The 26631-nt window shown below is 41.3% G+C and overlaps 1 protein-coding gene across 1 annotated transcript in view; it reads right to left on the bottom strand.

Annotated features, from left to right (window-relative positions):
• Nucleotides 1–17118: 17118 nt before the first annotated feature.
• The window catches only part of Astn2 (astrotactin 2), a 935232-nt gene continuing 925719 nt past the window's right edge, over nt 17119–26631 (bottom strand). Inside the window, exon 22 of the mRNA XM_036178556.1 lies at nt 17119–17847. Coding sequence (XP_036034449.1) covers nt 17610–17847 — 238 coding nt within the window. The 3' untranslated portion in view covers nt 17119–17609. The remainder of the gene's footprint in view (nt 17848–26631) is intronic.

Below are 26631 nucleotides of genomic sequence, written 5' to 3' on the forward strand. Positions count from 1 at the left end.
TACAAATGACTGAGGAAACACATAGGAAATGTTCTTTGACAAGAGGTAATCTAGGAGGACAGTATTCCTTAAGGGTCACTGCAGAGGTTTGTCTTCCTTATACAGAAAGGGATATCCCATTATGCTTCAGATCTGGTACCATGAAGAATACATTCCTTTGGGGGACTAAATCATGCTTAGGTACCATAGAACATGTTCAGGAAGGTGGTGACTAGATATCCCATTGTCTCCAGTCCATGACACACAGTACATCCCCTATGCATTTAGTTACACACATTCTTTGTCTCCTCTCCCCACCATGTCCCCTCTCCATCTTCCCTCCCCCCTCTCCTTACCTCTCTCCCTTTTCCTCTCCTGCTCCCCTTTTCTCTCATTCCATCAACTCCAGCAGCACACACCTTGGAAACGAACTTCCCAACAACCAATTGCAAACCACTTTAAAAGGAGCCAAAGCCAGAATTTGGTTTCCACACATTCAGCACACTATCCAAGACCATGAATGCAAAGCTGGGCATTTCTTTTCTGTTACCAGAATGGATTCCTCACAGGTTGCTACAAATACTTCTCCCTGTTGATATTTTTAAAAGATTTTCCACAGAGCTCCCTGCCAATGTTTTCATTTCAAGCACCTGCACACATCCACAAAGCTTCAATTGTCGGGACCTCATTCACCTGTAATTTAGGTTATCTTCAGAGCCTGAAGTTTGTAAATATGCTCATTTTTCCAAGAATACTGCTCTGTGAAGTCTGTGTTCACTTATCTACCATTCTCTGTAGATGCTACTCAACTTACTCGGCTTAATTTTTTTTTAACTGACATCCCTCTTAGCTCTCTATTGTCTTTGGCAAAATAACTTCCTTTAGTTACTTTAGCATACTATCTTCCCATAGTTCTAACCTTTAGATTCATGTTGTTGCTTTTCTGAAAAAAAATCACACTTAATGCCATCTAGTTAATTTGTACTCATTCATTTCCCAGCTTCTATTGGCTCACTCATTTAAGAGACACTTACAACCATTAAGGAAGGCATACTCATTACTATCTTCATTTTACAAATGGAAAAAGTGATATGAGACATTTAAGATAATTTCCCCAATGTCACGGGGCTGACAAGGTGAAATCTGGATTTGAACCAAGAAATTTGATTCTGGTTGTCATTAGCCACACTTGGTTAGAGAACTAATCAGTCTGAAAGCTGGCTAGTCTAACCTGAGATGTGCTGGAACTGGAAAATCCTCAATGTGTTTCAAAGAACTTGAGCAAACACCACACACACACACACACACACACACACACACACAAATCTCATTGGCAATGTGCACATATGACACATATTGAAATGACAATACTTTGGGTCCTTTGACTTAAATAAAAATGGATTATTAAATTGCAACTCAACTCCTTCCTTTTGGGATTTTTTTTTCTCCCGGAGCTGAGGACCAAACCCAGGGCCTTGGACTTGCTAAGAAAGCACTCTACTACTGAGCTAAATCCCCAACCCCTTGGGATTTTTAATTTGCCTATTAAGTAACTTAAAATGGTACTAGTGGCCCAAACTTCATATCTATTCAGCAGTATTACTCCAAGTGATAGTTAATGTTCAGCACCAATGTTTACTCACTTCCTCTTACAATCTATACTCCACACAAACTCAATTCCTTTAAATTCTCTATTCTTGTGGTTCTTTGCTAATGTCAAGACTCCATACATCTGTGAAAGTACACACAGACACATAGGCAGATAGATAGACAGACAGACACACACACACACACACACACACACACACACACACACACACACATACACACATCTCCTTACTTATTCTTCCTGTAGGGAAGAGTTCAAATATTAGGGTGGTTTGGGTTAGTGATCTCTGTTTGACCTCAAGACTCTATGGTTCCACCCTCCACAGCATTTACCAGGCTGTCAGAGTTCACCACACGGACCACTCAGGACTGTCAGCAACAAAGCAAAGCTATACATAGTACCTAGCAGCTGCTTAGCAAATGCTTAAGGAAAAAGGAAGAAATCCCAATCAAACAACAGCACATCAGTAGCCTCCAACATGCTATAACAGGCATTGGCAAACTTCACTCAGCATACTTTGGTATAAAACAAAAACACAAAAAAGCAGAGTTATATAGAAGCACAATCGTGTTAATTATTTCATATTCTGTACATGGCTACCTTCATAATGCAGAGATAGGTATTGATGTCAGAAATTGTGTGGCCCACAAAATCTAAAACACAGTATGGTCTTGTTATGAAAAAAATCCAATCCCTGCCATATAAGATAATGCACATGTTCTCAGACATATTCCTGTTTCCATGCCCAGATATCTCTGATAGATACTCAACCTATGGCACCTACTCATTTCAGGTATGTCAAAATACTGGCAGTGTTGAGAAATCTTCAACATTTCTGTGCTCATCCACCCCAGCACAACTCTCAACACTGTTACACATATCATCATTATTATGTCAGACAAAAGAAATATATGATCGTTTGTGGGTCTTTCTCCTCTAGACTATGAACTACACAATAACAAGGCTGATGCATTCATTTAACAAATAGTTTTTAAGAGTCCAGAGTATGTCCCAAATAGTTTAAGAAGCTAAAGATGGAATGATCTCTAAGATAATGGCATGTATAACTAAAGCCATACTCTGTATACTTTCATCTTTATATATACAATGCTATTTAAAAAATGAAGTAAAATAAGGAATGTGCTCACTACTCTCCTCACCTTCAGCAGCTAAATACACAGATTCCGGGGAGATATGTAGCTCAGTGGTAGTCCATATATCAGCATGAGTGAGGCTCTGGGCTTTGTCACTAGCACCAAGAAAAAATAAATAAGAAAGAAAGTAGATTTTTGGAAACAGTCTTGTTTTAAAGTCTGGTTTTCCCAGTGACTTTCTGGTTTTGAACAAATTTCTATACCTTTGTGTGACTCATCATACAGGTCTGTGAATTGGTGACAAGTGTGCCCACTATGAGGAAATGCTATGTATATTAAGTGAACTACTTGGGTGTGGTGCTTAGGCTAGTATCCTAATACTTTGTAGGTGCTGGCTCCCATTGTTTCATTGTCATTACTGATGCTGTCACTGTATAGTAGAGGGTTCTGACAGTTTTAGGGCCTTGCTGATCTACTGGAAACAAGGCTACTTGCTCTGCTGTGAGGAATCTGCTTAGAAGCACCAGTGAAGAAGACTGGTAAACTGCTCTCCAGATGTTAACCATGCTAACAACATCTCCCAGATGTGCGTGACAAGCCATCACCAACCATCTGTAAGGAGCAAACATCTGGAAGCTTTGCATGCTACCATCTCAGCCTCTGTTGTCTTTGCTGCTCATAGCCCTTCTCCCACCAGGGCACCCTGCCAGTGCCAAGGTTGCAGTGAGAAGAATAACATTCTTGTGTTCTCCTTCCAGTGTGGAAATTCCATCTCTTGGCAGTTTCCATCATGTCAGAGCTGTACTGAGGGTCCATTAAAGCTTCTTATGGAAAAGGAGGAAGGTGGGGGGGGAGGGGGCATGGGAATCCCTTTTACTGGGGTTTTTACTAGCCCTCAGATGAAATCTTTCCATCCAGTCACCAAAGTGCTTATTGGGTCATGACTACTGCTAGAAGGTGATCTTTTTAAAATTAGACCAACAGCAAAAGAATGCCTCATTGAAGCAAAGCACACATCTACTGTAACTTTTTTCCAAGCCTTTTTTTTTTTCCTATTTGCTTTCCCAAACACAGCAGTGCCTGGCTTAGCTCTCAAAGCTGTTCTGCATGTAAGGCTGAGTCTGCTTTGTAGGGAGTCCCTGAAGTAAGTCAATTCAGTTCAGCACACACTGATTTAGCATTAACTTTCTGCCAGGCACCATGCTGTCACTGAAGGCCTGAAGGTGCCTGGAGCATCAAACTGTCTGTCATTGGAGACTATATAGACTTTGGAAGACAAGTCACAAAGCCTAGAACTTTCCAGCCAACTTCCGTGTTTGGAAGCAAGTCTCAGTGCTTGAGGACCTCACAGGAGGAGCAGTCACTATGGTTCTATATGGCCTAAGCTCAGTATAGAACCTAGAATGTGGTAATTCCTCCTAAGAATACTAGCATGAATGTTAAGTCCTGCCTCTGAAGGTATAAAGAAGCCTTGCAAAGAAATGATGGAGAGTAGTTGAATATACGCGGCAGGATCCATGGATGGCAGGTGGAAAGAACAGACTATGGCCCGGGAGAAACTTACTATATGTGCTTGGCTTTGAGTGAGGCTATTTCACAATGGGTAGAGGAAGGTGAGTTTCAAATAACAGCTAGGGCCATGTTAACAACTGCAGAAACAAGGATTGTAATTGACATGAGCGTTCCTGTAGCATTTTGTTAAGAATACTTTTGTACATACATACACATATTTAAGCAGATGTTTGTATTTTCTTTCCTCTATTTTTAATCATGTAATGCAACATTATTGAGATCTTATCAGTGATTAAGCATTGTAAATTTATATTGTCTTATTTAAGTTATAAGATAGTAAAAGGCTCATTCCTCAAGGGACTTTGCCGCCTCTTTCAAAATACAAAATGTCTTTATAGTTGAATGTTGGATAGTTACATCATGTTACGTAGAATTATAACTTGGTTAATGCTTTCATTTGGAAATTAAGCATGTCACAAGGGAATGTGATTGTGTGTCGGGGTTTTCAGGGGTGGACTTGTGATGGCAAATCTAGGTTATTAACTTGACTACATCATTAATTAAATGGGATCCAAGCTCCTGAGCACTCCTATGAGGGATTTCCTTAATAACAATATTTGAAGCAGAAAGACACACCATAAAGACTATATCTTCTGGTGACAGCCCAGATAAACAACATGGAAGAAGAAAACTTTGTTTTTGCCTGCTTGCCTTCACTCTTGCTGGCAAGTTAATTTATCCTGTTGCTTTCACTGGTATTAAATCTGACTTTTTTCAGGATTCCAACATGACTAAAGACCAGCAGTTCTCTAGGAATCCTCCCAGACTCCAAAGCTGGACTGCTGAGACATCTTAGACTCATAGACTGTACACTACTGGATGCTCAATCTTTTTTTTTTTAAGAGACAGTCATTGGCATCTGTAAGCCAGTCTAATGAAACATATATATGTGTGTGTGTGTGTGTGTGTGTGTGTGTGTGTGTGTGTGTGTGTGTTGTGGAATATTATTTTAACTGTGTAAACATGTGTTATATTTGTTTATGCTATGGAATATTACTTTAACCCTGTAAATGTGTGTTACATTTGTTTATGCCACCTTTGTTAATGATGTAAAGATGTATTACATTTGTTTGTGCTTCATTTGTTTAATTGTGAAAAGATGTGTTGCATTTGGTTCACCTTGCCTGCTTAAGGCACCTGATTGGTCTAATAAAATGCAGAACAGCCAATTACCAGTCAGGAGAAGGATAGGCTGGTCAGGAGAAAGAATAAGTAGGAGGAGAAATCTAGGCTCCAGAGAGAAGAAGTGAGAATGAGGGATAGAGAGAGGGGCACACTTGGAACCAGAAGCCAGGCAGGGGCCAGCAAGATGGAAGAAGCAGGAACGTAGGACATACAGAAAGAAAGAAAGGTAAAAAGCCCAGAGGCAAAATGTAGATAAAGAGAAACAGATTAAAGTAAGAGCTAAGCTTAAGCCAAGCATTCATAACTAATAAGAAGTCTCTGTGTTATAATTTGGGAATTGTCTGATGACCCAAAAGGAAAAGTCTGGCCTGGTTGTTGTTGGACTATTTTTGGATTGAGAGCCATGAAATAATGACATAGAGACTTAATATTAATTATGATAGCTTGGCCATTAGCTTAGACTATCCCACTAACTCTTAAAACTTCTATTAGCCTGCTTTTACTAATCTATATTCTGTCACATGGCTCAGTTATTTCCACTCCATACTGTATTTCCAACTTCTCCACCATCTCCCTTGAATCTCCCTGCCTCTCTTCTTCCCAGAGTTTGTTCTCTCTCTCTCTCTCTCTCTCTCTCTGGAAATCCTAACTATTCTTTCCTGCCTAGCTATTGGCCATTCACTTCTTTATTAAGCCAATCAGAAGGCACCTTGACAAAGACACATCTTTGCAGTGTATACAAATATTCTGCAACATGTGTGTGTGCATGTGTGTGTGTGTGTGTGTGTGTATTCTGCCAGTTCTGGCACATATCACACCCACCACACCCCTGAACCCTCAGGGATGTTAGCACAAGAGGAAGCAGAAAGATTGGAATTATCAGAGACTATGAATAACTACAAGACAAAGATTTTTTTTTGACAAAACAGGGCAGTTACACATACCAACTCTGTCATAGTAATTGTGATAGCATGCACCACAAGACTTACACAAGCTCAAGCTAAATCAGACAAAATTCAAGAATATAAAAGAAGTGAACACAAATCCCTACCCCATCTGAGGAGTTATTGGCTTTTAGTAACTTCTGGAAAAAAAGTGTCAGTTTTCTTTATGGCCACAGGAAGGTTGATTGCTGTCCAGAGAAGGGCCCACAGCCAAGAGTATTTGCATAACAGAAACTAGACTCCATGGGTTTAAAAACAAACAAACAATCAAATAAAAACAGACAATTTTAATTGGGTGGGAGGAAGATGAGGATAGTTGTGGGAGGAGTTTCGGTGAGTGACTGTGATCAAAATGCATTGTGAATATGGTCATAATTTATTGTGTGATATTATCAAAGAATTAATAAAAATATTTTTTAATCTTATCTAGATTTTACAGGTCAACTTATACGTATCACTCTGTTGAAGATTCAGGGACCTGGGAGTAGAATTCTAATTGACTCACATGCCATCAGATGCCTGAGTGTTGAGAATAAGAGCCATCTGGGGTCATGGAAGCTATTCCAAATGGGACAAACAAAGGTGATTCTTCACTTCACCTATCTCCCAAAATGACAGGTTGCTACTGAGGACTAACTGTCTCAGAACAAAGCTGTGGAGGTCTGAGAAAGTAGAACTCAGGCAGCAAAGCTTGAAGAGCTTTGGTGATGCATGGATGTAAGGCATAAAACAATGGATCCTAGAGACAAGCCATGGCTACAACAGAACCTGGAAAAGCCTTAACTTGCTTCTGCCTTGTGGTGTGATTAGGAAAACAAAGGAAGTGTTAAGATTTAGTGCCATTTTTGTTTGTGTCTCTGCCTTTAATGTTATGTTACCTCCATACAATACTGCAGTATGTTCCCTGGTTGTTATATCACATGGACACTAGGATAACTAGAAGTTTCACTAAAAAGCAGTGAGGGCCAAAAGGTTCATATGTAACTCATGGCCCATTCTCCTGGCTAATGAAGGAAACCCTGCATCCTGAAACTATCCTTTGTTCTCATTTTTACTGTTTGTTTTTAGAGCAAGTTCCAGTTCCTTATGCAATAGGACATGAGGTTAGGTGTTGAGCTTCTTCCTTCTGCTTAGGTTTTGGAGGAACTAATGCAATGTCAGGGGTATGGACAAGAGAAAGCTAAAGAATGAGCAAGCATGAGCCCAACCCTGAGAAGTTGGTGTTTATCACACTCTAGGCCAGTCTTTCTTACTTAGTTATGATGTTTTCTAAGCATCCTATACATATAATTAGTATAGTGGTTTCTGTTTTGCTAATGAGCAGACCAAGTACTAAAGATGTAAAGTTCTCATTTGTGGGGGAGTTTGGATTTGGATTCAAGTTTTAGTATAAAGAATCATAATGGTTGCACCCACAAACAACTGTTTCCATAGGTATCTTGCTCCTTATTTCATGAATGTCATCTCTACTTGGGTGCTCTTGATATCTAACCCTAGTGATGGAGAACTGAATCCTTCCTTCACTCTCCACACCCAACCAAGCAGCGTTTTATAAGGAGAATCCCTGAGCAGATGTAATCTTGTCTCAACTCTATTTTCTTGAATGAACCTCAACAAAGAAAACTACTGTTCCTTCAGCTGAACACCTATGGTTAAGCTCTGTGAAGATGGGACTAGAATTGGATGTGTTCCCTGTGTAAATGTACAGACTGTGTGCTCTGGTGGGATGGTATTTTGGAAATCACCTAGATCTGTAGTTGAAAGACAGGACACACATCAAAACCACCTAGCACAGATTGTGAAGGTACAAATTAATCCCAAGATTTATTCAGTTGGTATCTCTGTGAATAAGACCTAGAAATCTTTCTTCCCCCTTAAGCCCCCAGATTATTTGGTTATTTCAAGTCAAATCTGTAAGGGGCTGGAAAGATGGCTTAGAGGTTAAGAGCACTGGCTGCTCTTCCAGAGGTCCTGAGTTCAATTTCCAGCAACCACATGGTGGCTCACAGCCATCAAAAATGAGATCTGATGCCCTCTTCTGGTATGCAGGCAAGCATGCAGACAACACTGTATACATAACAGACAAATATACAAAGAAAGGAAGGAAGGAAGGAAGGCAGGAAGGAAGGAAGGAAGGAAGGAAAGAAGAGAAGAGAAGAGAAGAGAAGAGAAGAGAAGAGAAAAGAAAAACTAACAAATCAAATCTGTAAATTACATTGCGTGGGGAATCAAGATCCATGGAAAGAATGAAATTTGCCTAGGGCAGCATATCCCATAGGCCATGGCTTCATTTCCTAAGAGGGCAAAGCTTGTCCTGGTCCTGTGAATTCCTGCAGAGAACCCTGTCTAAGCAATTGCTCCTTGTTCTGCCTCAGGAAGACTGTTTATTCTCTGTAAAGCTGAATAGCTTGCAAGTGAGTGAAGAAACTACGTCATCTCTGACCATAAAACCTAGTGAACCACAAGCAAGCTGTTGTTTGTGCTACAAAACCACCTGGGGAGGCCGGCCTGACTTGGCACAGGCCTTGAGCCTCAGAAGAGGGTTTTTTTTTCCCTTTCCCCTGCCTTCACTACCTGCCCAGAGTTCAAGAACAAGTTTGGGCCTGGGGTCATTGTGGGGTCAGGAATGCACTGGAGATTAAAAAAAAAGTGGGGGGGGATTATCCACTCCTGGTTCTGCAATCTGTATGATCTTGGTCAGGTTCATTTTCTTTCCTGACTCTCAGTCTCCACATTTCTACAACGGGAGCATTGGTCCCTGAAATGTTTGTTGAGAGTGGAGTTGTTCGGCTTCTATGATACTCTTCCATCGGTATTCTGGCTTCTTACTAACCACGCGGCTCCAGGAACCACCTCCCTGAGCCTGAAGCTCCATTCTCTGAGATGGGAGTGTTGACAGCTGGCATATGGAGCGTGGACGACAACTAAGGGAGATGTTGTAACTAGCACGCTCGGCATCGGCCCTGGCCAGGGACAGTACTCAACAAGTGGCAGTCCTTGCTCTTGATTTTGCAATCTGTCATTCTGATTTGAATCTCGAATGGAGAGGAAAGGTTCCAAGGCTAGTCATTCCACACACTCTCCGCAGTCGTCAGGGCCCCCTCAACCATCTCCAAACAAGTTAGCAAAGTCCAAAGGAAATCAGCATGGGATTCAGAAGGAAGAAGCTCACAGGCCTATTCTGGTAGAGAGATCCTGTGTGAACTTGAAACCACATCTTATTTGACATGTCCTCATCCACAAGGTACATACGGCTCATGAGCTCTGCCCTAGTAGGTATGAGTAAGAATGGTTTTGAGATGGCACTGGATTTGCTTGTGTTTTCTGAGCCTTTTATCAACAGTTCACCTCATCCTGACTACTAGAAACATACAACAGAGTCCTATCTAGGATCTCACAGCACAGGGGAAAACAGACATATAGAAGCACACCTAGAGCCTGCCTCAGTGGCACCGTCATGGGCATATGGAGTCTGGGAGAAGCAAAGGCAGGAACTTTTATCCAGAATCTGGATGCTCAGAGCAGCTTTCCTGGAAAATGTCGTTCTTTTTTTTTTCCAGGAGTTTGTTTGCTTTGTAAACACCAACGTTCTCTGCAAATACCCAGGACAGCTTGCCTCTAACTTTTCTAACAGCAGGCCAGAAGAGCTTGCAAGTCCTAGAACATGAAAGCTGAATGACGGCCCAAGGAAGCTCTAGTTCAAGCAACTTGTATAGGAAGAGACACCGAAGGCACAACTGGGAAGAAACTGCCTCTGGAGAGAAATCAAAGCCTGCCTGTATCACATCTGTATCAAGAATATGAACTAGGTATTTGCTACTACCTAAAATGAAAACCTCCCTTACCCCCTTGCCACACTTACACAAATGCGCACGCGCACACACACACACACACACACACACACACACACACACACCACGCACGCGCACACACACACACACACACACACACACACACACACACACACACACATAGAGGCACACACGGCTGCTTGTCCAGCAGGACACACCTGTGGATCCTTGTCCTTTCCTGCTGCCAACCCTTGTAAAATAGGCAAGCAGGGCAGCTTGGCTTTGGCTATAATATGTACAAACACATGGGGCAAAGTTTCCAAAGGGAGACAGACAGTGAACACTTTTCAGGGTCTGGCAGTTTTATGGGCAAAGGCCAATTAAAAGTACACCCCACACAAAGCTAGTGGGTTTTGTTTGGCTATGACCTTCCCTCCAGGCCCCTTGTATGCTGCATTGGTGGTACAAATTGGAAGGGTCACTGTTCCCAAGGGATCACAGGTCTTCTGGTGTTTCTGGGGAATCATCTCTCAAGGGCATCATGTAGAATAAGGCTCAATTTTACTGACAGTTGACTAGAAGCTAAATCCAGTGCGGAGTTCTAGAATACATGGAGAATCTGATCTAGACCATGTCTTTGTATTGCTGACAGTCCTAGAAAGAGAATAATAAGGGTGACAGAAAGAACTAAAACAAAGACATTAAGTCCACACTCTGAGAATCCAGAAGGGAAAATATCATTTCCTTCTAAAGGAAGATTTTGCTCTAAAAGAAGCAAAATCTCTCAGAGAACTAGTTAATGATATTTGAGCCAGATTGTTTCAAGCTATAAAGCAATTCTCAGACAAAGAGCAGAAACAATAGACTGATGCATATATATATATATATATATATATATATATATATATATATATATATATATATATATGCATTTTTGAGATTTTTATGTGGCTGGAGACTAAGAATTGAGTATAAGGATGACCACAGTGATTCATGTAGAATTTCTTGCATGCTGGATGCTATTCTAAGAATCTGACATAATTGACCTATTTAATTATTCCAAGGACCATAAGAGGGACATGGCTATTTTTCCCAAATGGCAAAAGAGAAACAAAGGCACAGGTGAGTTGTCATTTGCCTAGGGCTATTAGGTCATTAACAACCAGCAGTTTTTGTGATGATTTAAAAAATAATAGGAAAAAGTTAAGAGTCAGGGAACCCCAGTTCTCTATGACCTTCTATGACCTTAGTGAGACTAATCACTGCTAGAGTCATCAGAGACAACCTCAAAGGGAGATGGTGAATAGGAAAGGGGAAGGTAAGTGATATGTTTCTTTGTACACAGAACATCATGTGATATCATCCCTCGTGCCCAGGACACACATATACTTCTCCCAGTTCAGTGGCATAATATGGAGAACTGAGTGTATACAGGACAAGTGACTGCTCAATGTTACATACCATTGTACCAGTTCAGAGTTAAACAAAGGCCCATACATGATTTCTACATAAACAATGGTCTAGACACTAGCAGCAGTTTTCTTTCTGTAGGTTGTGAGCCCTAGAAGACTACTGGAAAACAAATATTCACCTTATGATTCCTAACAGTAGCAAGATTACAGTTACACAGTAGCAACAAAAATAATTTTCCTTGAGTCAGCACAACATGAGAACCTATATTAAAGGGTCACAGCATTAGGGAGGTTGAGAACCACTGTGGTATAAAGTATTTGCATGATACAAATCATGCTTCATACATGTACTGATCGTTGAGCCCCTGGGATTCCATAGCTGTTTCATTCCACAGCTGGTTCTACTCATCCTGACCTACACAGCAGTGGCCAACAGAAGACCCAAGTCATCTGGCTTACTAGCTAGCAAGTCTTTCTTGAGTCAACTTACTTAACCTGCCTCAAATCCAGTATTTCCTTGCCATGGCCTCAACTCAGGCTTTTCCATGTCCCTTCTAAAGAATATCTAGTTTCCATGTGCCCCCAGCTGTGTGTCCTTTCCCTATTTTTCTACCATGAAGGCAGATAGGTCTTTAGAAATGATGATCTATGTATGCCACACTCCTACTCTCAATGGCTAGTACAACTGGTTCTGACCTCTTCTCCAAACACCATCTGCCTTGCTGCTCAAACTATTTTTCCTCAAGCATAGCACACTTTCAAGGAAATGCTGGTCATTTTGCTTTCTTTCCCACTCTGCTTGCTGATCTCCTGTACGTACAATTCGTGCACATAAAGACTACATTGATGGCAAAGACCATAACACCCATCCTTTAATTTATAAATAAGTCATGATCATAACTTTATACATAAAAGTTACTAACATCTCCAATTTTCATTTAATATCCTCTGCACTCATGAGAAATTATGTATTTCACTCCTCAGCTGGTGAAGAAATTGAGACAGAGCAGTTTACATGCTGTCTACAAGCCTAACTTGAGGTCCTTAGTTAGCAAGACCTGTCCAGTTTGCCTTCCAGATTTCTCTCTGAGTTCAGCCTCTCCCCACCCTATAAATTTCCTAGCTAATATTTAAAATCAGATTGGCTTGATTTCAGAGTATTGGATTTTATCACACTGTGTTTAGTTAGTTAAATTCTTGGAGATCCTCAAGGGCAGAATTGAGTCTTCTTTGTCTCGTGTCCCACACCTGGAAAATATCTTCAGCTCCCAGCTGGAAGGTAGACTTAGCTTTAGACTAAGGAAAGAGCTATTTACATATGCAACAAAGAGATGTTGCATCCATTTGTTTTCAGCTGTAGCAAACACAGTGCTCACCAAATGGAATTCCTTTACCTGCCAGACTTTAGACACCAGTAATCCAACATCATCACTTATGAGGTGCAGTATTTAGAGCAGGTCTGCCTAAATCTCAGTTTCCTAAAAACAGAATCACATGGGCATGAATCCTTTATACGTGGTTCAGTGAGATGAGTATGTGGGGACATTGGTAGGATGATTTCCTAAACTATTTGTCTGTGTTATGTACTCTTTTGAAATCTGCCTAAAGTAGTTTTGTTGGATCTCTCTCTCTCTCTCTCTCTCTCTTTCTCTCTCTCTCTCTCTCTCTCTCTCTCTCTCTCTCTTCCCATATAGTTTCTCTACCATCAGATAAAGAAATTGTGAACACACAGAGGTGTGTGCTAGAGGTACATAGGAAATCACAACTAACTGGCTCCTTCTTTATTATGATCAGGAACTATCTTCTCAGGACTGAGGAGATGGCTAAGAGTGATAAAATCATTTACTCTGAAGTTTTAAGATTCTGAGTTCAAATCCCCAGAACTGACATAAAAACATTGACCTGGGTATGCATTCCTGTAATCACATCATTGGGGGCAGAGACCGAGACAAACAGGGCCTAGAAGCTCCTTCTGAGCTCTTCTAGCAAGCTTCAAATTCAGTGAAACACCCTCCCTGTCTTAAGGCAATAACACTGAGAGAGACAGAAGATAGAGCTTGACAGCTGATATACGTGTTGTACATCAAACATATAACACACACACACACACACACACACACACACCTGTCTTTCCAAGCTTCTGGCTTCCTACTCTCAACAGCCTTATGATGGCCGAGAAAGGCAATGTACTCCACAGTACAGAGAAAAGAAGCTGAAACCAGTGAGGGTGTAGAGGGGAGAATGAGTTAGGTCCAGCCTGACAGGAAGTATCCAGGGACCACCCTCATCTAGGAGAGCTTCAGGGAAACCATGTGCTTTTAAGGGGCCATAATGATATTGTACTAAATTCTGACATTATGACCACCCCTCTTGGAGTTAAATCTGATAGTACTTATGGTATTATAACTTATAGGACAGTTAGTCATTAATTCTATCTTTGTGAAGAGGTTAGGGGTGTGTGTGCGCACGCGCCTGTGTGGGAGGCCTTCAAGTGAATGTGGAGGCCAGAAGTTACTACCATCAGTTTCTTCCACCATTGCCAGCCATCTTACCTTTTTGAGCTCCTTCTTGTACAGCAAACACTGCTGAGTCAGCCATCTTTCTAGCCCATTCTGTCACCTACTAATCAGAGTTCAGTAGGCTTTTTTAAAGGCCAGTTTTCCTAATGATCTCCCTAAAATTCATGTTATCCCTAAGATAATTTACAGTCTTGATATTATTTCCATTAGCATTCAAAGGAACTCTTCCATACACCACCATAAGCGGTGTCAAGTACATCCTAGCTCTTTTTTACTCGGCTGTACAGCAATCCCACCAGACAGGACCTTTGTTCACCCATTTCACTGACAAGGAAACTGAGTTGAAGGTTTCAAATTACTCACCTGAATGTTATAGTTGGTGAAGCGTGGTGGGGTTAGAGTCAAAGTTCGGCAGATTCAGATCACTGGCCCCAACACACTGGGCAGTTTCATTTTTGTCAGCTGTTGAGTCCTGTTTTTCCCTAAGTTGAGTCTTTTTCTTTTTTTTTTCAGGTGGGGAGGGGGTTGGTGCATGTATAGTTGGTTAGAGACAGGGTCTCACCACTGTGTAGCTCTGGCTGTCCTGGAACTCATTATGTAACCCAATCTGGCCTCAAACTCATAGACATCTGCCTGCCTCTGCCTCCTGAGTGCTGAGATTAAAGGTTTGTGCCACCACAACTGTCTAGGTTGAGCCTTTTCTTTTGCTATGACAAGCTATAGGAGTGTGCTGGCTGGCCTAGAGAAGGCATGGACTTAAGATTTAGGAAAAGGTAAACACAGGCATTCAGAACAGGGTTTTGCATGGAACAAGTACTCAGTGCATGGTGACTATTAATTTTTATTTCTCTTTATCTTTAATTGCTAGTGAAATGTTGCTAAGAAAGGCAACACCAACACTACAGAAAAAAACTAACCATCAAAGCTCTACCTGTATACTTCCAGGTATATTGACCCCATCATCATTAAATTCTTCAGAGGAGATGATGCTGAACATTAAGGGTAGCCCTAAGCACCCAAGCTGTCTGAGAGAATTGCAATTGCTATTGATGTTCCCATTTTCCTCATGTGGATCAAAGCCTTGGAGAAAATGACCCAATGTACAGGTTTTCAAGAATTGATCTTAGAAGCACCAATTAAAACGAAACAAAACAACAACAAAATCAAGAAAGAAAGAAAGAAAGAAAGAAAGAAAGAAAGAAAGAAAGAAAGAAAATTAGGTGTATTTTTAAATGCTTCCACATCTTTTCCTCCTCTGGATCCTCATAGTAGCATACTCTGTTCTCTGTGACTGATGCCATCCTTTCATGATGACATAACTTGATCTACATCTCAATCCCTCTAGTGAAACATCATAGCTGAGGTTAAGGCAAGATGTTGAGAATGTACAAACACCTCTTTAAACTCACCACCCCCCTGCCTCCACACATGGAACACAAGGGTATCAGTGGGGATGCCATTTGAATTGAAATTTCAGTTCTGCCTCTATAAGTGTGCATAAAAATAAACAAGTAAAATAAGCAAATAAGTAAATATTCCATGATTGGAACGTGTCCTCATGACTACCAGATCTAGGCTGCCACCATTTCCTGCATAGAAATAGATAATAGCTAGCTTCTCTTCGAAGTTGTCTCCAATCCTTCTTGGATACTATACTGAGTGATTTTTTTTTTCTTAGAGAATACTGACTATTCTTTGCTAAAGTCATACAACAGTGTCTGGTTACTTCAAAATATGACACTTCTTGACAAAGATTTCCCAAGATGCCGAGTGTCCAGCCTCCTTTCTATTCTTACTTTGATTGCTATTTTTAGTTTTAAATCTTTGGGTTTAAAACATTCATTTACAATTTCATACATATACATTCTGAGTTTGGAGCACACTCTTCTATGCCTTTCTTCCATACATGACACAATCATTGTACCCGTGAACTCACTCACTGCAGCCACAGTTACCTGCACAAGAGCTGCACAAGGGGGGGTCTGTTGCTTTTTCATCATGTAAGAATAAGGGGCTCATGAGGCCTCACCCCTCCTTGGGAGATTACGGGAGTTATAGCACTGGAGGAGAGGCTATTATTTTCTTCAGTAGTGTGGCCATTCCTGATTCAGTAAACAATGCTCTTCTTGTGCTCATGCTAAATTCAGTGTTGTCTACATTCAATAAAATCTGGTTTTTCCCTTTAACAAGCTAGATTTTACTTTCCCCCACCTTTGCCATGGCCTCGCCACTCCCTGAAGCATAGCCTACCTTTCTTACTTATGTCTGCCCTTTTCCTCCTCACTCTTTGAGATAAGCTATTGTGTTTTCAAGCAAGCACTTTCTAACTCCTCCAGCATGTCTTATGACCCAGACATGTCTATAGAAAGCATTCACTCATTCCCAGCCCAGCCTGACACTATACTAGATGGCTTTGCAGCAATCACTGGACTATAAGTTCCTACAGGACGTAGAACTTCTCTTTTTTGTTCATCCTGTGCCTTTCATACAGTTATCTCATGAATCAATGTTTGTTTAACAAGTAGACAGGGGTTCCTTAAACCTACTTTGTAGTGGGTAGCTGTTCCAATCTTGACCTGGAAGTACTACCCACATTGAGGCTTCCAGTAACTGTCATGCCTATGAGGCAGGGAGGAGACAGGAGTGCTTAAGACCCAAGATCCTGGATGTGCTGGCTCTCTTGGTTCCTGGATCCTGGACGCTAGAGGTAGACTGAGCAGAGTTTTCCAAAGAACACCGCTGGACTGCACTATACCTTTCCCAGACCCTGTAACCTATCCCTTTACTTGTAAGTTATCCCACAAAATAAACCTCCCTTTTAACTACATGGAGTTGCCTTAATACATCCACCAATAATACTTCATTGATAAGAAACATCACCCAAGCAAAAAGAGAGACAATAGGAATTTTAATGCACAGAAAGTCCTGTAGAGACCCACAGGGAGCAGAAAGAAGCAGTGGGCCAGCAAACTCAATAATGTCCAGGAAGAGAGGGGGAAGGGAGGGAGGGAGAGAGAGAGAGAGAGAGAGAGAGAGAGAGAGAGAGAGAGAGAGAGAGAGAGAGAAGGGGGGGAGGAAGGAAAGGAGGAAGAAAGATGAGGAGGAAACGGAGGGAGGGAGAAGGCCTTAAAGACCCAAGCTTCCTTGCTGCAACAGTTCTAGGGCATCCTTGCTAATGCTGAAGTAGTCAAATTGTCTCTCCACAGGGCTCCTTCCAGGGGTCCATGGCAAGAGGGAGGAAGAAGAGGAAAGGCTACTTGGTCTCCGCCTGAAAGCTGTTGCTTCCACAACGACTTTCATCCATAAGAAAAGATTTAAAAAGGAGAGACATTTGATAGAGTCAAATAATATCTTAGAAAAAATAAAAGAGAAAAAAATGAATAATTCCATTGGTTACAAAGTTCTCTGCTGTCTGTCCACGGAGAAACAGTTTGCTTTGGCCTTGCTGGCAAGTGTCGTGTGCCAGGCCCTTCAGCTGTCCCCCAGCCCACCCAGGCCCCAGGATCCATGAAAGCAGTGCTCCCCCAAGAGCGTCTCTGTGCTCAAGGAGGGTCGTACCCTCCCTCACCGGCCTTTGGTCTCCCCATACGTGTTTCGGGCCATGGACACCATCTTCTCCTCGCATGTGATTTTGGTGTCCTTGAGGATGCTGTACCACACCATTCCTGCGGGCCGGACCTCCTCACTGCGGCAGAAGAGATAGGGTATGGTATCCACACGGCTCTGAATGTAGGCGCTTCGCAAGAGACTAGAACAATGGCTGCTGACCCTCTCCAACCGCCGCAGGATCAGGTGTGCCTTCCTACAGGGCACAAAGAGACAAAAACACGGGAATCAGAGGGGTTCTTAAGTGGGGTCAACAGATATTGGACGATGTTTTACTCAAGCTATATTTTCTTAACCCACTTACAACGAACTTTTAATTACACAAGAGTTACCTGGGACTGTGATGAGTGTTCTCCTTAGACATTAAGATTCTAGCTGAGTATTGAAGCTTCCCTCCTTCCCCAGAAGGATGACCTTAGGATTTATCTTTTTCAATTGCATTGACTTGCATTGTGATTTGTAGCATAATGCCAGCCTTGGAGCTCTGATCAACAGACATGATTATAGTAATAACAAAAATATTTGCAAAAACTAACAATGGGAATTTGACACCATGTGCTTGCTGTGTATTCATTGAATATGTACCTCACGTGTTTAAAAGCTACTCCTGACTGTTGTTTTTGTTTGCTTGTTTGTTAAGAGGTGAGGAAACCATACTCAGAAAAAATAAAATAATTTGACAAACGTCAAATATTAAGTTGATCTCTCAAATCCAACCCTGTCTGCCTTTTGCTTCAGTCACTCCCGTGCACTTATTCCCTGTAATGATGTAGGGCAATCACACCCCCTGTGCTTTCTCTTTCATCAGATCCTAAATATGAAAGTCTGCAAATGGAAACTTCTCTTTAGTCCTCCACCCTATCTTTTGACTAGGGCTGATGGCCTTGCCCTCATAAGTTGCTTCTGAGAGAGCAGATGAGACAGGCCCAGTGTCTGGCAAAGAGGATGCTTCCAATACATCATTATTATGATGTGTTAGGACCAAGGTTAAACTGAATATTGATCTAAGCAAGAGACATTCTGAGTGGTGATCACCATTTGGAACCTACCTGGTATCTTCTTTTAGCAGTAGAGATTGCTGGCTGCATAGTCTGAGCAGGGGATATCTTTGAGATCCCCTAGTCCAAGATTTCTTAACATTACTACTATTCATTCTTTTTTTATAGGGACATTCATGTCAGATATTGGTCACCATCCTGGGGCTTCAGCCCACGAGGTGGAAATAGCACCACACATCTGTCAGGACAATACAAGTGGTTCCTGACATTTCCAAATATTCTTTCAGGGGACCTCTTAAGGACCACAGACTTATCTAGACTGTTCTATTCTCATCAAAGTTGTAGAAACAGAAGCTTAGAGAAGAAAAGAAAGGCCTCTTTCCCAGATCATGCTACATATGAAACTCATATGTGTCTGCATCTGGCATCTTTAAGATAACCAGGGATCCTAGGGGCTGAGGAAAGTCTGTCTCTGTGTCTCTGTGTCTCTATGTCTCTGTCTCTCCCTTTTTCTATGACTCCTTCAGACCCTGGGAGGGAAGGCATTTTATAACGCAGACCCCACAAATTGGAGGCTATGCTAGGCACCTGTGTGGTGGTTAAAAATGAACTGGACTTGTGTATTACATTTCGTGAGCATGATTTATGAGGTGCTTTTCAAAGAGTCCTTTTTGTATAGTTCACCACTTGTGTGGAATATTTTGTGAGAAGCCAAGAATTCACTATTTTATGATCACACTCTATTCACAGGCTTCCCTCTTCTCCCTCCCAACCCTATGACGAGGCTGAGGAGTGTATTTCTCATCCTTCCTTGCTTGAAGTCCTACTTTATTCTTATTTTTTATTGTTTGCTTTTCAGATTTATATACTTTATTTTATGTGCATGAGTTCTTTGCCTGCATGTATGCATGGTACCACATACATGCTTGGTTTCTGAAGATGTCAGGAGAGAACAGGAATCCCCTGGAGCTGGTACTAGAGATGGTTTTGAGTCACCATGCATGTTCTGGAAATGGAACTCAGATCCTCTGCAAGAGCAACATGTGCTTTTAATCCCTGAGCCTTCTCTCTTGTCCCTCTGCTCTTATCTTTTAAAAAGTATTTATTTACATGTGTGCATGTGTTTATACAATATTTCTGTGTATACGTGTTTATGTGTGAGATAAGCACACACCATGGTATATACATGGAGGTCTGAGGACAACCTTTGAAACTGGTCCTTACTTTCCACTTTTTTTTTTGTTTGTTTGTTTTTTGAGCTACAGTCTCTCTTATTTCCCTGCTGTGCTGCATATACCAGTCTAGATGCTCAGAGAGCGTCTGGAAGATTCTCTAGTTTGCTCCCATTTGCCATTAGCATTCTGGAACTACAAACACTCACCTCTGTTTTTGGTTTTTATATGCATTGCAGGTATCTGAACTCAGAATAGCAGGCTTTGTGTGGCATTTATATCCACTAAGCCATCTGTCTCTAATCGTCTTGTTCTGTTTTTTAATAGTTCTACATTCTTGAGAAATTTACCTGTCGTCTCTAAACCTGCTTTCTTCAAAAAGGGGTTATGGGGAAGTTAAAGGAAATAAAGTAAATTCATGCTTACTAGTTGAGAATATTTTCTAGCCAAGTTTTCATTCAGTAGATTCTATGAGAAAAGCCAGACGGGGGAGATGGTGACAGAGGAGCCAAGAGCAAGGAGTTCCGAAGTAAGTCACAGCACTGTAGGAGCACACGGAAGTCTAGTGGGACTGTGCAGCATACCGCAGAGTGGGGCTGTGGTTGTCTAAGAAAGCTTCCTAGTGGAATAGGAGCTTGGTTGACTGTTGGATGCAGAGAGAGAGCTTGGCAGGCAGCAGCGGCAATGACAGAGATAGAGGAAGGCATAAAAGTTCTGGGGATTTGCAGTTGCAACACAGTGGAGTTCTGGGGGTGGGTTGACAACCCTGAAGCGGTAGGAAGGAAAGAGGCTGTTGGCTTACTACCCATGTCCCAGTGCTATCGCCAATGTTTCGAGTAATAGTGGTTTAAATGCCAGCTCAGCCACATGTTAACTAGGTGACAGTCAGAAGTCAGTTTACCACTGTTCCTCAGTTTCCTTGTCTTACCTACACAGTGTGAACAACTCTCTATATAACATATTGTTTCAAAAAATTTTTTTTTAAAAAGGAAGGCTGTGGCTGTAGCACAGTTGGCAGAATGTGTGTGCAGTGTGCATGAATTCCTGGGTTCAGTCCTCAGCAGTGTACATGCCCAGCAGAGTGGCATGGGCCTAGAATTCTAGCATTTGCAGAAGCAGAAGCAGGAGGATCAGGCACCCAAGGCCATGCTTTGGCTACACAGTGAATTTGAGGTCAGATCAAACATTTATGATTCTGTCTCAAAAATCAAATAAACAAATAAATATAATGGAAAAGGGATCATGAATCTATGTTAAACTTTCCACATGTACTACTTCTGGTTATATAGCTGTTTTGCAGGTAAGTGAGGAGTTTAAAATCAAACGTTAAAAATATTTACTTTAAATTTATTCTTTGCAATTTCAAACATGTATGCAATGTATTTTTATCATATTCACCCCCAATTTCCCTTGTCAGATTAAGTAGATAAATCAAGGTTTTAACAGGATACAACATTATCATTTGTACAGTTCACATGCAAGAATCACCCAATGGAGTTACAATGGAAAAAAATCACAAAAAGTCATAAAATGTTTTACATGAACAATTTTGTATCAGGCCCCATTCATACTGGGGCCTCTCTAAACTTTAAACTGAGAAAGTAATTCAATGGGATCTGGTTTATTTAAACATGTTTTGGGCAGCTTTTTAAATCAAGTACTGGAAGGCAAGATTGACACCAAGAAACCAGGCTGGGAGCACATCTGGGCATTAGCTCTTTCCCATCACTGTACTTAGGGACACTGGTTTGAATTTTCTCTGAGGTGGTGAAAAGCTACCAGTTCTGATTTCTCAACTACAAAAAGGAACATCAGATTATAGTAGGTCTTAAGTTAATTAACACATGTAAACCCCTGAAAGCTGTAACAAAAGAGGCTTAGGATAGAAAGCATGTGGTATGTTAGACAATGTCTTCACTGTGACTACCAGCACCGCCATGGCCATCATTGCCTCCATCACTGTCACCATCCTCATAGCTAACACCATCATTATGGAGTTATTAGATATTGTTTGTCAATCAGGAAGTGGGGATAGGTTTGATCTGGCTGAAATCAGTATTGCAGAAGGCTGACAGAGATATTAGCAGTTTCTCACTGAGGAGCAATAGTGATGAACTGGAAAACATGAGGATAGATACTATGTGAATATGTAAGAGGAGCATGTCATCATTAACTGGGGAAGAGGCTCAGAGAGGTCTTCTCAAAGAGTGTAATGGCAAAGCCATGTAGTCAATGATGTAACATAGGCTTCAGTTAAATGAAAGATATAAACTAGCTGTTGATTAAAATGGATGGTGAAAAGAATGTGTGGGAGGCCACAGCTGAGACAAGATCATCTAGATTTTCCTATTCCATACTCATGGATTTTTATTTTGTTCTCTGGGCAATGGAGAGGTATTAGCTGGTCCAGGCAGTCATAAACATAAACAACAAATGACAGAATGAGTCTGGATAGGTTATTTTTTTCCCAACATGCCTAAATGTTTTCCCTCCCAAAGCCTGGCCATTTCCTCAGAAAGAATTATAGAATCCCATTATTCAAAGTCTCCCTCTGTAAAGATGGGAAAATGGAGCTTTAGTATGAGGAAATTATATTAAAGGAATGACTTCTGTTAATAGTGAATAAATCCAGAACAATACTCCTGATGGTATGGAGTTGATACAAAGTCATTAGTTCTAGCATCTCCAATTCAAGTCCTAGGTCGATTATTTAACAACTATGTGGATTATGAGCAAATTCTTCAACAAGACTCATTACTTTCCACAGCTGTCAAGTAGAAATGGGAATAGTGATCATGGCAGATGAGACAGTACAGGTGCTTGCTTGGCTCTAAGTAAACGTTAGACACACACTAGAATGGTATTAATAAAAAAGCTTGGCCTTAGAACCCATTACAGTTCTTTTATCCTCAGTTTCACCACTAGAAAAGCAGGATCCAGGATACTGAATCTGCAGGGATGTTGTTGTATTGAGACAAAAATGATTACTACAGGAAACCAGCACATGCTAGCATGTAGCAGCCACCAAATCAAATTTTGCATTTAGATAAAAGAGGATACTGGGAATAGAGCAGATACAGATGGCTTGGAGGTGCCCAAAGACAAGGATGAGTAAAAGACACCAAAGGCCGGAGTTCTAGGTAATAAGCTCTAGGCTATGGAGAACCATAAATCAAAGATCAGGTATGCTTCAAGCATTCCCAAGAGGGGAATCCTAGGTCAGAGGGACCATGTTTTGTAAGGACAAGAAATGAAATCTCCCTCTCTGGAGTTGGGACAGATGTCTGCTGGGATAGGAGGCAAGAGATGAAGGAAGAAGATTTCTCATGTATTAGCAGAAAGAATTGGGAAAGGTGACTAACAAAGGAGTCAAGAGCTAGACCTAGCTACCAGCTCTCTGGGAATTGCAGAACTTTGATGGACATTCTATTTCCAACACTATTACCCAATTAGTCATTGATCCAGCCCTCTCTTTTTCCTCCCTACCTCTCAAGCTGATCTTAAATGTATCCAGGTTAGGTAATACTAAGTTAATGAGAGTCAAGGGCATGCACGTCAAGGCTGAAAAAAATTCTTCAGAATTGAAGAGGGCAGATTAAAGTAGATAAAGTCTCCATTCACTTTGCCTTGGACAGGCCACAGCTGGAGAAAACAGACCTGTTCTGGTAAAAGGAACAAATGAAAACAATAAAATGTAGTCAGACTAAGACGATGAAGGACTTCTGACAAGCTAGCCTGCTGAACTCAGGGAAGGAGGAGAGGGGAGGAGAGGCAATCAGGAAGCTATGCTGTTTTAGCAACTGCAGGCAAGTGGGCAAAGAGCTGAGTGCAGGGATGATGGAGATGACTATTATCCAGTGGCCACTATATATCAGAAATAGTACCTATGTAGGAACATCTAACATCAACACTCATCACAATGCCAGAGTCTATGTTCAACTCCCATTCTTTGGGTGGTAAAAATAAGCCAGTGGCAAATACATGACTTGTCTTGTATCTCTGCTGCAAGGAACCAAGTGTTACAAAGAAAACATCATCGTAACAATGTCACTGTAATAGTTATTTTGTAAACATCCTTAGAACTAGAATCTTATAAGTTTAATGTGATTCTTTCAATATGGTCATGGGTTCACCCTCACTGCAGGTGACCACAATAATTTAATTTACAAAAGTGCCTGCCTATAGCCAGAATTAGAGTGGGTATTTCTTGTGATTTGTGTGTGTGTGTGTGTGTGCTTTCCATGTATATGTATGTGGAACAAGTATGTGTAACTATATGTATACAGGTATGTATGTGTGTTTCATGCATATATGTGTGGTACATATATGTGTAGCTGCATGTGTACAGATATGGGTGTGGGTGTTCCATGTGTACCTTTGTATGTACATGCATGTATGTGTGTGTGTCTGTGTGTGTGTGTGTGTGTGTGTGTGTGTGTGTGTGTGTGCATGTATATTTGTGTGTAAGCTCAAGGTTTACAGGGAAAGTCTCTCGACCATATTCATTGAGGTAGAATCTCTTGGTTTAACCCCAGAGCTCACTTGACATGACTAGCCAGTTTACTCTGGGGATCCTTTGTCCTTGCCTTAGGAATGACAGAATTATATGCACTCCATCTTGCTTACCCAGTATTTACATAAGTGCTGGGATCCTGCTGCAAGCCACAGGAAAATGTAATAGAATCTAGCTACTATCACAAAAGCTACTACTTAGAAAAGTCAGGGATTTTTCAGAATGTCAAGCCGTGGCTTAAGGAGTCTTGGTGATATTTTAGGTTTTGTATATATATTAGCTGGTTCCTGCAATAGTGTTCTTATATGCTATGTATGCTTCCAAGGACTCCTAACAGTGTGTTTATCTGACATACTTCTCAAGCATTCTAGGCCATAGCAGCAGTCTTCTGACTTAAGGTAAACACCCTTCTGGAGACACCACCTAGGGGTGAATAGCTTTATTTCTTGTGTAAATGAAGCTCAGACCCTCCTTTCTCTCACAGCCTAAATGGCATTCCATTGCAATTGACACAAAACAAAAGGGTTTTATGTATACCAGCTGGAATATAGCTATGAGGCAGGCTTCCTAGCTCCAAGCAGAGTTACCCTGCCAGTATATGGCTGCATAGAAATTGTTCAAGGCCAATTTATTTCAGTGACTTATAGAGTCCTTTACCTAACCACCCTGTAAGATTGTATTTGAGTACATTTACGATAGACTATTAACATTTCACCTAGTCACTTATAAGAATATATTTCCAGCACATAAATTCCCTTTCTGACTTATTCTAGGCCTTATCTGACTCCACCTCTTCTGTTTCCTCCCTGTTTGGATTGCAAATGAAGCTGGCTGTCGTGGCTCTGGTAGGGAGCTTAAGAGCTTTGCTTGGAATTAAGGGTCAGGCTGCTTGCTGGTAAGACAGAGAGAGGTTCCAGGAGAGAGGGGAAGGAACCACAATGGAGAAGAATGAGGGTGAAGATGAGGATGGAGATGGAGAAGAGAGAGTTATGAGAGGACAGGAGGAGAAGGGACAGAGAGGAGCTGAGTATGAGAACAGAAAAGAAGCCGTGTAGAGAGAAAACTGACTCAGAAAAAGGAAGCATATGAACTAAAGAGTTTCATGTACATAGAGTCACTTAATATCATCAAAGATTAGATTATCAGCTAGTTGTAGATTCTTCCTGGACCCTGGAACAGGGCTATTGAGGGAGGGGCTGGACCCCCATAGTCCCTGTTAGGATACAAACTCCAAACTTGTCCTCATGCTTTCTTTTTGTGCAGCAGGTGTCTTAGGTACTGAGTTATCTATCACCCCAAGGCCCTACTGTGTGTTTTCAGTGAAAGGGAGGTACCTTGATTTACAGGAAAATGCCATCCAATGTGCCTCTGAGAAGCATTCATGAGGGAACCTAGTGTGCCACACTTACTGAGACACTGCACTTCAGAGAGGAGAGGACCACATTCTTTGAGGCTCTGTTGATACCTCAAGGTCATGATGAAATTCCATCTTCAGGACGTCTTCCAAAGCTTCCCAGCTACCTCTGCCAAGCTTTCCCTTTGTTACTGACACATTCTACTTCTCTGTTCAGAAGCATAGTATATCCCCTCCCAGTTGTGTGCACATTTTGGAATACAATGTGTCACACAGAACAGGATGCCAGTTTGACATTGCAAGTCTGTATTTTGAATTTGGGCTTTGACTCATTAGTTATGTGGCCTTGAACAATTTACATATCCAGAAGGCTTCTCTGTTGCTTAACCACCAATCTACTGTTCAGAAAGTGAATGATATGTAAATGGCCAGGTCCATAATAGTTGCTCAGCTAACATTTCCCTGTTGTAAGGAGAATAGATTAATACATATACATTGACACAAATGGAGGAAATTTTCAGTCCTCAGTTCTCAGAACATCACAGTTTTCTAGCAAGGGGCAGTAAAGACAATGAAAGAGCACAAGTACATCATGTGGCCCTGAGGCAGGCATTAGACAAATAGGCAGGCAGTCTGTGCAAATTCATCTGTAATAGCAAAGATATCTAGTTGGTATATAATAGGGACCTGGAATACTGTGGTATAAATTCTTACAGCTTCCTGATCATAGAACTTCACCTAAAAACATGTTTAGATATGTGTCAATGGGAAGACACTCAGCCAGTGTATTGCTAAAGTATAAGTAAGCAGAAGATGGCATGCATGTTTGGTAAACACAGTATAGATTAGATTTGAAGACATGGTTGTAAATGTAGATATAATGAAACCCATGCTTATTCTCCTTTCCTAGAAATATCCATGTCCATATTCACATCTGTCTATA

This window comes from Onychomys torridus, chromosome 2, assembly GCF_903995425.1.
Source record: "Onychomys torridus chromosome 2, mOncTor1.1, whole genome shotgun sequence".
Taxonomy (NCBI): domain Eukaryota; kingdom Metazoa; phylum Chordata; class Mammalia; order Rodentia; family Cricetidae; genus Onychomys; species Onychomys torridus.